This window comes from Diadema antillarum, unplaced genomic scaffold (genome assembly GCF_040938485.1).
Source record: "Diadema antillarum isolate AM-2024a unplaced genomic scaffold, OU_Dant_1.0 seq00000382_RagTag, whole genome shotgun sequence".
Taxonomy (NCBI): domain Eukaryota; kingdom Metazoa; phylum Echinodermata; class Echinoidea; order Diadematoida; family Diadematidae; genus Diadema; species Diadema antillarum.
This window is the reverse complement of record NW_027271380.1, coordinates 3,413,226-3,427,060: the sequence shown is the minus strand read 5'-3', so window position 1 is coordinate 3,427,060 and position 13,835 is coordinate 3,413,226. Positions and strand designations below refer to the sequence as shown.

The 13,835-nt window shown below is 37.9% G+C and overlaps 1 protein-coding gene across 3 annotated transcripts in view; it reads left to right on the top strand.

Annotated features, from left to right (window-relative positions):
• The window catches only part of LOC139731623 (peroxisomal carnitine O-octanoyltransferase-like), a 39,740-nt gene that overhangs the window by 9,485 nt on the left and 16,420 nt on the right, over positions 1-13,835 (top strand). For all 3 annotated transcript variants that reach the window (XM_071642515.1, XM_071642512.1, XM_071642513.1), the window contains exons 5-8: positions 846-976; positions 5,353-5,464; positions 7,652-7,853; positions 11,547-11,651. In XM_071642515.1, coding sequence (XP_071498616.1) covers positions 846-976; positions 5,353-5,464; positions 7,652-7,853; positions 11,547-11,651 — 550 coding nt within the window. The remainder of the gene's footprint in view (positions 1-845; positions 977-5,352; positions 5,465-7,651; positions 7,854-11,546; positions 11,652-13,835) is intronic.

The window sequence follows — 13,835 nt, the reverse complement described above, 5'->3', positions numbered from 1 at the left end:
AATTATAGAAATTCTGGTAAGTATAGCACATTATAACTGATCACCAGTCCTTAAGTCGTTCATTACTCTACGAACAGCTTTATGAAACAGGGCCTGTATAGGCAGACCATGTAATGGAATCTGGCCCGACTCTCATTTAGTTGGGAATCCACTTAATGGATTGTATACAGCTTATATTACCGATCTCTGTGTAAGTGAAATCTTCACTGGAGTCAAACGGAAATGATGAGTGTAAGCGTCGATGCACATATTTTGACAATGGCTAGTTCTATTCTAGCAGGCCGGTTTTCAAATTACCCCAGTTGGCAGCAAATAAAGACTTATTCAATCAGGTCAATCCTTTTTCCCCCATACTACCAGGTCGTTAAGTTCAAAGGTCATTCAGTTCAAAGATCATTCAGTTGATTCATATGGGCAACTCGGTGAATGGCAGTGTAAAATGGGAATAATAAGAATTACACCACTTTTCTTTTTTTTTTTTCTTTTGACTGGGAAAGATAGTAGAAGAAAAAAATATTCATTTGCATGACAAGGTAGAGGCATCATGGTCTACAGCACAGCTGTGGAATTCAGGTGGCTGTCTAATCTGAGTGCAAGATATTAGATATTGAATGTCAGGTGTTAGTGAGAGTTCAGAATAAAGGCAATAATTTGATGATTTAGGCTTCTTTTGTCAAAAAAACAAACAAACACATTTTTTTGAGGGCAGCTGTGCTATTGTTTTTCCAGCTTAGGAGTGTGATATAGAAGGGGTAATCTTTCGTGCAGACGGTCCACATCACCTGTTGATTTGGATGATTATCATGTTCACAACGGATAAGTTTGACTGTTATTTCATACTTCAGAGAGAAAATTCCAGTTCAGAAGAGCAAAACAGGAAAGATGGTTTTTTCCATGGACCAGCTGCGCCACGTGTTTAATGGAAGCAGAGTTCCTGGTATCAATAGTGATAAGCTCATCAACGTCTTCAAAACAGGTGGGCCACAGCTTTGTCGGTCAAGACTCTTTTTTTTTTCTTTCATTGAAACCACAGAAGGTAGTTCATTTGCAGTGCTTTTCTTTCTTTTTTTCATCTTTTTTTTTTGAGAACTTGATAAAGATAGCAACAACAAAAAGTTCAAAATAATTCTTGCCAAGTGTACTGATAAACCTACAATAGCTTGTGGTTTTGATAGTGGATTAGACAAAGCATCATATCTTAAAGGCGTAATATACGCCATTTGCAGTTGAAACAAACACCCAGCTTTAGTGCTGTAAAATAGTTCTAAAATGTGAGTTATGGATAGAAACAACCACTGTAAAAATTTGAAACTGTATAATCAATGTTAAGTAATTGTTAAATACACAAAATGTGAACAATAGTTATAATAAAAATGTTTCCAGACTGAACCGTCTACAGTTTATTTAGAATAATACCCTCTATGGTTTATTAAGAAAAATCCTGTTATCTCCTTATATTTTAGTCTTTATTGCAAAAATTTCATATGGTAGGATGTTTTGTGATACAACAGACCTACACATTTGTATCAAATATGATATCTTTAACATTCTTTAAATCACTGCTCCAAAACGTAAACAGGACCTTTAAAGCAGCAGTACGATGGTTGAGGTGATTGCCCATTGCAGACACAATTATGAGAAGACCTGGGCCCCCGTTTCATAAAACTTGTTATCAATAGCAAGTTACGATAGTTGTTATAAGCTACTGAAATCTTTGCATCTGATTAGCTGAGAGCAAATTTGTCAAAGAAATGTGGCAGTTGTTACTGAAAACAAGTTTTATGAAACGGGACCCCGGTGTTACCTCAGCCAAGGAAGGAGGTTATGTTTTCATTGACATTGGTTTGTTTGTTTATTTGTTTGTTTGTCTGTTTGCAAAATAACTCAAAAAGTTTTGAACAGATTTGAACAAAACTTGCAGAAAAAGTTGATATTGACACAAGCGACAGATGATAAAATTTTGATAGTGATCCAGAAATTTTTATGGATTTTTGAAGGATTTTGATCTTTTGGCAGATAGGGTCAATGAACTTGGGAGTTCAAGCTACGCATATTTGAGGTTTGCATACACACTCTAAAGCGTGTGCTCTGCTTGGGCGAGGTGTCGCGTAGCTGGAAGCTGATGATGTATTAACAACAGGCTTCTATGTTGGGAAATCGAGCGCTTTTTGTTTTTCTTTCTTTTATATGTCACCATTCATACAGAATTATTAATTTGAGGGCCATGCTGGCGGTCATCTTGAACATCTAAAAACCCTCAAGGATGCAAGATTTGTATCCTGATTGGGATTCAGCACCTTCAAAATAGGAGAAAACCATGATGATCATGGTCAAACTATCAGGTCACAGTCAGACTGCCGCGTGTGATCAGTCCTCATCAGATGATCTTGCCTTTATAGCGGATCATGCCTGACATGTCTGACACTGACCTGATAGCCAAAAAACATAAGTCAGATTCATCAGACTGCGACCGAACTGTAAAACGAGGAATGTTCGCATGCATTTTAATTTCGCATATTTCGTGAGCGCCAAGATTCACAAAATTAAAATGCACACGAAAGTTCTTGTCTACACTATATGCACTGAATGCCAGTGGCTGTTCGCAAAAATTTCATGCCGCAAAAAAGGCCGTCGGCTCCAATTCGCGAAAAATTCATGCTGCGAATATATCATGTTTTACAGTAGACTTCAGTTCATGGCCAGAAGCAAAATGCTTTGCTTCCAATGAGTGACCGATGAGAAAAATTCTCTGTGGAACAGGATTATTAGATTAGTTTGACATTAAGGCCATGCTACAGGAAGCTACGCATCAGAAATGAAATTGACATTAAAAATTGTATGGAATAATAATTTTGTAGTCGACATCCATGTATAGAAATAAAAAAAAAAATATGCAGCAAATTTGGAATTTCAGACCTGTCATGGTCTTAAAGGAGACCTCCGCATGATTTTCAGATTTTTACATTTGAACAACTATAAATTAGTTATACTAAGGACAGAGTTTCAGAATTTGTGATGATTGGGGTGAAGAATAAGAATATTTTCAAAATTTAGAACAAATTGCAATGAACAAAGATGATGACATGGCAGAGTCACCATACGAATGCACGAGTTTGGGCTCAAGGAAGCAGAACAAAAGAAGAAGGCATGCATAGATTATACACAGGTGAACTCGCAAGCAAGCAATATTGTAATGGAATTACACTGCTACATTTCTGAAATATGTGAACCTCCTATGTCATCATCCTTGTTCAGTGAAATTTGTTTAAGGTTTTTCAAAGTATTGTTTCTTTGCTCAAGAACCACAATAAATTCCACAAATCTATACATGGAATTGTCCATTTAAGTGTATGTACTACATCATGTGAAATTATGAAAATCGTCTGGAATGTCCCTTTAACCTAGCTCAATTGATTAGCTGTTCACCACCATACAAAATTTCGTTCTGGGATGAATGTTTGCCTCCAGAAAGAGCAAATCAGCTTGAGATTTCTTCCAGTATTTTTTTGTTGATCAGAACATTAAAGTGTTGAGTGATTACTGTCAACATGTTTATTTCGCATGATTACATTTTTGCACTGAGCTACTCAAGAACATGTTCGTGAGTTCTTAAAGTCGCTCTAGACGACAAGCTCTGTACCGGTACATTACGTATTGCACAAGTACACACATTTGGTTACAGTATATACACACAAATGATCCATTTGAGTGTATGACCTGCACAGAAAGCTACTAGCATACACATATGCTCAAATGAATACTAGGACACATAAACACACACACATACTGTAGTTATGCACGCACAAATACTACTGCTGTAGTAGTAGTTATCAGCTGATGAAGCGCACAGTTCAACCCATTAAAACTGTGCTTGCAAAAATCTTATAGATACGTGTATTTTCATGGGTTTTTATGCCTCCGCCACGAAGTGGTGCCGGAGGCATTATGTTTTCGGGTTGTCCGTCCGTCCGTCCTTCCGTCCGTCCGTCTGTCCGTCCGTCCTTCCGTCCGTTCGTCCATCATTCCCGTCCGTCCGTAATGAATTTTGTGGACAAGGTAACTATCAAAACCTGTTGAGGTATCCTAATGAAACTTGGCATGTATGTGTATTAGGGGGTGAAGTTGTGCCTATCAACTTTTGGGTGCACATGCTCAAGGTCAAAGGTCAAAAGGTCAAGGTCAAATACATAAAATTTCACTATTTCCACCATATCTATTGAATGCCTGAAGATATTTTCTTGAAACTTAGTGTATACATGTATTACCCAATTAAGATTCTCTGGTGAAAGTTTGGGTCATGAGGTCAAAGGTCAAAGGTCAAAAGGTCAGGGTCAAATACATAAAATTTCACTATTTCCACCATATCTATTGAATGCCTGAAGATATTTTCTTGAAACTTAGTGTATACATGTATTACCCAATTAAGATTCTCTGGTGAAAGTTTGGGTCATGAGGTCAAAGGTCAAAAGGTCAAGTAAAAATATTAAAACTTCTTTTTTTTTCTCTGTATCTTGGAAAATTGTTCAAGGTAGCTTCATGGAACATAGTATATACATGTACTGACTGGAAGTGATTATCTAGAGAATGTAGGGTTCATGGGGTCAAAGGTTAGGGGTCAAATGTCAAGTGCAACACTTCAAAATTTTACTATTTCTCTCATATTTATGCAATGCCAGCAGGGTTATTTTTTTTAAACACTTGGTGTATGCATGTGTAACCTAATAGAAATTCTCTGGAAAGTTTTTTTTTTTAACTTCTTTTATTGCTTCAAAGGTCAAAAGGTCAAAGATCAAGTGAAAGTGCTGAACTAACTTTTTCCTTCATATCTCGGAAGTGGCTCAAGTTATCTTGAAACTTAGTACATATTATGCATGTTCTACCTGAAAGTGATTATCTTATGAATTTTAGGGTCAAGGGCCAGATGAAAATGGTAACAATTTACTATTCAATTCAGAAATTGCACTTTTTCTCCACACCTGTACCTTGAAAATTACTCAATGCCTAAATGTATGAATGGGTCAAAGTCAAGTTAAAGTCCTTAAATCCCTAGATACATGCTCTCCTATTCATCCAATTAAACCTAGGTCAAGGAAGGTGAACATTCAACACATTTGTGACAAACTTGCCATTTCAATATTTTGCCTATTTTGTGAAAATGTAATCACACATTGTCCACATGTACTATCTAGACCTATTGGGAAAATCATGCATTATGGCGGAGGCATACCAGTCGCCAAAGCGACATTTCTAGTTAGAATTTATGGTAGCCAAAAGTAGTGCAAAATCAGTGAAAATTATGCACCCTGAATATTTTTTTTCTTATGACTGGCCATACTGTTATCATTCTCTCAGAGTATGAAGGGCCTTGTCCAACCCATCTGGTCGTCAGTAGCAATGGTCATCTCTTCAAGGTTGAGACATTTGACCGGATGGGCAAGCTCATCAGTGCACAAGAACTGGCAAGGTTTGTGTGTTTTAGTGGTATGTGCTTTTGTGCACACAAACTTGCAAGGTATGAGTATTTGATTTGCAAAGGTGTCCTACTGTGTGAAATATTTCTGTGCACAATAACATTTCCGGTATCAGTCTTGTGCTGCATAACTGCTAGAGTATTATGCGTCTCAATACTCACAAGAACTAGTTAGGCTGCGTTCACATAGAAGTATACTATTCGGGTATTCGGGCTCGTTTTTCGAGGGCACGCGAATAGCTTGAATCGAACGATAGGATTTCCTCACACCGGTTCACATAGGAGGGCACTATTCAAAAGTACCGAATAGCTGCGAAAAGTATAGCAAAGTGGGAATCGAACTTGTTCGATTTTCTTGCAGCGTATACCGTCTCTCGTTTATGAGATAATGACACTTTTGGTCTGGATTTGCCCTTTAGCAAAAATAAGCATGTAGACTGACATTCTGATGCAGTTTAGAAATTGTTATGTAGGAGGAAGAAATCCTCACTGTATGGGATGGTGAGTTGACGGTGCGGGTGATGGTGTATTCGGTGCTCGAATAGCGAATACCGAACACCGAATACCGAATACCGAATACCGAATACCGAATACTTCTATGTGAACGCAGCCTAAAGAAAGGTGTGGTGTTTTATTGCACAGATGTCTCAGTGTGATTTGAGTATGAAAGAGCTTCATAACTTACAAGATGTCATTGTTATAATGCACATATATTCATCAGTGTATAGTGGTGTGTTGTGTCTCTGTGCACAAGAATTAGCAAGGTGTGAGTCTCTTGTTGTATCAGTGTTTCAGTGTTGGCCTCTGTGCTCAACCAAGCCAGGTATGAGTCTTGGCAGAGAGAAAAGTATCCCATTAAAGCATTGTATTGTTTTGGACCCACTTTGCTGTGTCTTGTTTCACTTGTCAGGATTGAAACTATGATAGCACATCTGTTGAACATGACTCAAAGCTGTTGTTGGTTCACTCATCCACCACAACATGACTCACATTATGTTTATGATCCTCCGTAGTGCACAGATGTGTACCTACCGGCTGTGTCAAAAATACTAGAAAATGCTCTTGCTGAGGTTTTCTCAAAGACTCTGAGAAACAATGTGGACAGCTTGTTGGAAGAAATCACATGGGACTACCCTGTAGTCAGACATGTGTTGCATTCAATTCCACGTAATATTCTCAATTGATTCCTTGAGGTTGAAAAAGACTTCCATATTTACTTTCCTCCTGTCACTGGTTTAAATGACAATATACTGTAAAATGAGGAACGTTTGCTTGCAATTTCAGGAGAGCCAAGATTCACGAAATTAAGATGCACGCCAAAGTTCTTGTCTGCGCTATTTACATGCATTGAAATGCCAGTGGCTACGTGAGAAAATTCCATGCTGTGAATACATTGTGTTTTACAGTGGAGTGTGTCTTGACATTTGCATGGCAAAGTTTAGGGAGGGGGGAGGAAGAAGTGAGAAGTGCAGGTTCAAATGTATGCAACACATACAGCCAGTTACATCAGGGGGGCATTTCATGAAGGAACTTGTCGGATAAAATGTCCGACAAGTCAATTATATCCGACAAGTTCAGAGGAATCAGCCAATCAGACTAAAGAATTTCTGAAAACTTGTCGGATAAAAGAGACTTGTCAGATATTTCATCTGACAAGTTCCTTCATGAAATGCCCCCCTAGACTGCAGTAAATATCTTATATCATGTATGGATGACCTCCAACAGATGGGAACTCTTAGAAATTTTCTGATTGCAATTTGTTGGCTGGTGAAATATCTCTGTTTAAACACAGAATATAAGAAACTGGGTAAGAGAGAAGGGGAATAAGAAAGGAAATATGTGTAATGGATTTGCCCTTTACAGTAGGTATGTGTAACTTATTAGTTGGTAGACTGTCAGTCAGCTGTGCAGGGTACCAGCTTAATTCTTCTTGATGTGATTGGGCCAACTGTTTAGGAACTGTCATGTATTCATTTGTTTGTTTGCTTGTTTGTTTGTTTTCAGTTTTAAGAAGTATATTACTGTAAATTTAAAAACATTTGTGGTATTAAAATATTGCAAATTGGAGCTGACTGCCTTTTTCGCAGCTTGAAGCTTTCACAAATTGACGACTGGTTTGGTAAATGTGTTGCTAACCATCATGACAGGTTTAACAGGATTTTTTAAAACCCAATCTTGCAGGCATTTGCAGTATGTGAAAGATCATAGCAAGCAGCGTGGCCAGGGCGTAGCAGCCTTGACAGGAGACACAAGGGATTCATACGCCAGGAACAGGGAATATCTGTTGAGCCTTGATCCGGTGAATGCAGAGCATGTGACGGCGATCGACGAGAGCATCGCTATGCTGGCCTTTGATGAAGACTCTCCAAGCACCTACAGTGAAGTAATGGAGCTCTGTCTTTTCTTTCTTCTGGCTTTGATATGTCTTGTTTCTTTTTCTCTTTCTGATTCCCCTTCCTTTTATTTCTCTCTTTCTTCTGTCTCATCTTTTCTCTCTTCTCACTCTTTAATCTAATGATGAATGACATTAAAGGGGAAATCCAGTCCAAATATAAGTTAGTCTGGTAAAAATAGAGTTCAACGGTATAATTTCTATTGAAATCGGATGAAAAATAAGGAAGATATGACATTTTGAAGTTTGCTATTTTTTGGGGAAACAATTCTTGAATGTTCAGTATGAGTATGCAAATGGCAAAATGATCATATCATCCCCTTACAACTTACATGTACCATATAGTTTGTACATGAAATTTTGAAATTTCCAGTTTTTCATTCAAATGCAATTATCCCCGAGGCTCAAATCCTTGTATTATGTAACTGATCACTTTTCTGAGATTATTCAATCAGGAATAACATCATGTTTCAGACTTCAATGACAGAAATATTGGATTTTCGTCTTTTTTTTGTACACGATCAATGGAAAATTGTGAGGTTATGACATGGTTAGCTCACTCATTTGCATATTCATATCCACTGTACAAGAACTGTGTTGCAGAAATTAGCAAAACTGCAAAATGTCATAACTTTCTTCATATTTTTCATCCGATTTCAGTCAAATTTTTACCTTTGAACTCGTAAGATTATACTCTTTTTTTATCAGACTAACTTATATTTGAACTGGATTTCTCCTTTAACACTCACAATTTGTACACACACTTACAGTCACAGACAAGTTTTACCCAATCACAATGCACCAAGCACCAGGCTCCTGTACAGTATTGGTAACACTAGCGTGGCTGTGACTGGACTGCAGTCCGTCACATTGCGCAATTTGTCAGTGCGTCGACTTCTCCTAGCCATGATGATTGAATTTTTACAATTTTGTTGACTCATTCTGTTTCTTTCCAAGACCTGCTTGATATATTCCTCAATATTTAGGCAGGTAAATCATCCCAAGAGTTTGACAACAAACTGATTTCAATTTGGTAAAAAAACAAAAAAACAAAAAAACAAAACAAAACAAAACAAAACAAAAACCTGCCTTTAATTTTGCACTTGATAGCAAAGAGTTTAAAAATTAATTTCAGTGTATGCTACCTGCAAAAGGCTACATGTAGCTGCCATTGGGTAGGCAGGTGTGTGTATTGAATATTGAGTCTCCCATATCTGGCCAAATCCCTTATCCTGATGAGCACCGGTCACGACATGTCCAGATAAGAGAGGTCGGACTGTACTCGCAAATTGTGATGTGCAGGCGAGACATCACTTGGGGTTTGCCTTGTTCTTTTTTATGCCTCCGCCACGAAGTGGTGCCGGAGGCATTATGTTTTCGGGTTGTCCGTCCGTCCATCCGTCCGTCCGTCCGTCTTTCCGTCCGTCCGTCCGTCTTTCCGTCCGTCCGTCCGTCCGTCCGTCCTTCCGTCCGTCCGTAATGAATTTTGTGGACAGGGTAACTACCAAAACCTTTTGAGGTATCCTAATGAAACTTGGCATGTATGTGTATTAGGGGGTGAAGTTGTGCCTATCAACTTTTGGGTGCACATGCTCAAGGTCAAAGGTCAAAAGGTCAAGGTCAAATGCTTAAAATTTAACTATTTCCCCCATATCTATGCAATGCCTGAAGATATTTTCTGGAAACTTAGTGTATACATGTACTACCCAATTAAGATTCTCTGGTGAAAGTTTGGGGTCATGAGGTCAAAAGGTCAAAGGTCAAAAGGTCAAATAAAATGTTAAATTTTCACTTTTTTCTCTGTATCTTGGAAATTGTTCAAGGTATCTTCATGGAACATAGTATATATATGCATCTACTGACTGGCAGTGGTTATCTAGGGAATTTAGGGTTCATGGGGTCAAAGGTCAGGGGTCAAAGGTCAAGGGCAATACTTCAAAATTTTACTATTTTCCTTATGTTTATGCAATGCCAGCAGGACTTTTTTTTTTAACTTGATGTATGCATGTATAACCCAATAGAGATTCTCTGGGATTTTTTTTTTCCAAGAAGGTCAAAGGTCAAAAGGTCAAAGATCAAGTGAAAGTGCTGAACTTAATTCTTTCTCCATATCTCGGAAGTGGCTCAAGTTATCTTGAAACTTAGAACATGCTGAATTTATGTATGTTCTGCCTGACAGTGATTCTCTTATAAATCAAAGGCCAGATGAAAATGATAACAATTTACTGTTCAATACAGAAATTGCGCTTTTTCTCCATACCTTGAAAATTACTCAGTGCATAAACTTATGAAATGGTCAAAGTCAAGTTAAAGTTCTTAAATCCCCAAATACATGCTCTCCTATTCATCCAATAAACATAGGTCAAGGAAGGTAAACATTCAATACATTTGTGACAAACATGTCATTTTAATATTTTGCCAGTTTTGTGAAAATGTAATCACACATTGTCCACATGTACTATAGACCTATTAGGAGAATCATGCATTATGGCGGAGGCATACCAGTCGCCATAGCGACATTTCTAGTTGTGTCTTCTGTTCCGTCTGTCTCTCTTTCCTTTTATTTCTCTTGTAGTCTCTTCTCGACATACACATGCACAAGACACCCAATGATTCCTACATGCACACCAATGCTGTAGTTAGTTGTTCTGTTGGAGTGTGTAATCAATCTTATTGTGTGTGTCTGTGTCTGTGTGTGTCTGTGTTTGTGTCTGTGTGTGTCTGTGTTTGTGTGTGTGTGTGTGTGCATGCAATAACTTTGATCGGGCCAACTACCAAGTGTGAGAGACCATTTCTTTCTCAATCGTCAAGTAGCTGTTGATGCACTGATTGTGAAACTATTTGATCCCTTGATAACCTGTGTTCAATGCCCAGTGACGCTCATTTTATTTGAAGCTATCAATAACTCACTTTTTTTTGCCTTTCTTTTATGTTTTGAGTTGGAGATACGTCAACAAGGGCATGAAGTGAGCAGTGACAGTGCCAAAAGTCTGATGCTCTCATTTGTGAAGTGTTATCATAACATCTACATGGAAAAGTAAAGAGTGGTGTAAACACCTTCACAGTATGTCACTACTACTAAACATTATCTTGTTCACTGGTTGGCTAGGGGAAAGATCAGATTAACAGAGATAGAACTGTGAAGTATGCTATGTCTTTCGGTAGTATTGGTGCTTGAATGATGAATGAGAGGATGAGCTATGCGATTCAAAAAGTCACAGTAATAAAGAGATTGTTACATCCTGTGCTACAGATATGAGAAGAAAACTATTCAAATCGATTAAATCCTTGCGTCGAGTGTTTTTATTGCAACTGATTGACAAAGTGCCCTACATCGAAATAACTAAACACTGGATAAATCAGTGTTTAGTAGTAGCTACGATAAAATCATGGGCATATAATATGCTTGATTAGGATCGAGTATGTATGCCCATGATATTTACTGTGGCTACTACTGAACACTGATTACTTTGGTGCTTATTTACAATCCATGCTGGGCAATTTGTCAGTCAGTTACAATGGAAACTATATGAGCACACTGTATTGGAAGTGTTAGAATGAATAAAATTTTTGAACAAAGGAATTTTAGCAGCCTTATTACTCTGGCTTAGTGCTAAATGCAGGAAATTCCGCTTGAGAAATGCCTGACCCATTTTCATTTTACTCTCGTCTGTGTTTCCCCAGTTATTCCAAACTGCTATGAGTGGCCACAATGCACACAATCACTGGCTGGACAAGAGTTACCTCATGATCGTCAACAAGAATGGAACACTCTCATGCATATGCGATGTAAGGAATGATGATAACCAGAAAATAACTTTGTTTGTTAATCATTACTGTATACTTGAACTGAATTAAAGAATGTGTGATTTATAAGTACCCAGTGCACCTTGGCATTATAACATCAGATATCATACAGAAATAAGGAGGCAAGTCATGGAAATCATAAGAGAGCTTCATATAACTCAACTAGCTCCTCTCGTGCTTGTTACGAAACAAATCAACACAAAATAAGATTTTTTTTTTTGTAAAAAGAGGGTATTTAGAATGAGGATTGATTCAACTTTTCGAAGCATTCTTATGATGCAATTTAATGCAGTTAATGCAAGTTCCGTGTACAGATGACAGTGATTTTCAACATTTTTGATACTATGGGGTTTTAAAAAACGTGAATTTATGTACAATTTCAATGCAAACTGTGCTTACAGGCAAATTTCATAAAAGCATGATTATTTGGGGGTTTTATTGATTAAAATCAATTAACATACTTTCTTGTTCGGAACAATGTTGCAGACAAATATCCTCGAAAAAAACAATGAAAAACATAAAGTTGAAAAAACAAAGAAATACATAAGAAATTGAAAGAACTATTAAATACTAGATTACGTCATAGGCAATATGTTTGCCAATTTTCATCCCGGTCGACGGCCGAGATCTGGAGGGGGGCCTGGGAGGCCCCCCCGGCTCTATCATCTACCTAAGGCCGCGTTCATGCGAATTTCGTAGCCAGAATCACAAACATGAATCATGATTCAAAACGGCGTTTCAAATCACGGTCTCAGCGGAAGAGCGTTCATGCGAGCTTTCGCAACGCTGATTCTGGCTCTGCTCATCCTTTGCCATTGCGCAGCGCACTGCGCAGTTTGACCTTGTCTCTGCAACTCGAGCCAGACCTCCTTATGCCAACTGATCAGTCAGTTTATTATAGGCCTTTTCGTTTTTATTTCGGTGAATACTTTCCAATAAGCTGTGGCATTCAGGCTCTGCCCACAGATCGAGGAATAATCTGAATTCTTCGTCTCTCCAATTGTTTCCCTTGGTAGACACAGCGCTGCAGCCATTACTATCAACTCAATCGGAGAGTAATTACATGTATTATTATATTAAACAGCTAGATACTAGCATAGAATCGGTGTATGGCGTTGATGCAAATAAACAAGTGCAAATGTGGTACCGAACCACACGATTCAGAAGACGTACACAAACGCGCGAACAGAACAACAAGCTGTGGGATACCCTATAAGAAACACGCATGCGCACAGCGCACAATGACGTCATAGAATCATGATTGAAATCACGGTTGCGTTCATGCGGTTTCGGCGATCGTGATTCTGGCAGAATCATGATTCAAAACGCCCTTTTTTCCGCGTTTCAGATCGACGTTTTGAAACGCGTTTAAATGGAAAAATTGCATGAACGCAACGCAACTAAACACGTTTAGCGACTAAACGTGTTTAGAAACGCAATTCTAGTTTCGCATGAACGCAGCCTTAATAGCCTGGCCTAGTTAGGGTTAAAAATTGAAAATAGTAAACTTCATTTACTGTAAGTACAAGACCTTCATAGTACTTGTATCGTTTTACCTTTTAAATGTGTCTATGGTATAGTACACATATACTTTGTCTCATAAAATGCATTGATATGCATAAACTTGTGTAGTGCTTTTAATGTCGGTGTGCTAAGATTAGCCAGATATTGTACATTTTAAAGCTGAAAAACTTTACATTTTACAGGCTAACATAAGTTGAGAAATCTTATATGGTTTTCTAATGCAAGGTTGTATGAGATATGTGTATGTGAGTGAGTGTGTGTGTGTGTGTGCATGTGTGCTTAGAAAAAACTGCAAAATTCACAATATCCCAGTCAATTTATGATCCCAAACTTTCCAATTAAGTAGAAGAAGAATTGCTCTTTCAGAAAATATTAAAGACTAATGATTGACTATGTTGACCCATTTCACTTATTTTGAATCCTCACGTAAAATTGGGGCATGCGACTTTATGTTGGTTTTGTGATGCAATGTCACATAATGTGACAACATATGTGACCCTGCACCTCAAAACAAACAAAAAGTCGCCAGACATAAATTTTTAGTTAAGACCATATTCTGAAAGAACAGACTTTAAGCTTTAAAATGATGTATAACTCAAATCAAATGGACTCTCCTAACCTATCTAAATTTTGGAAAGAAAG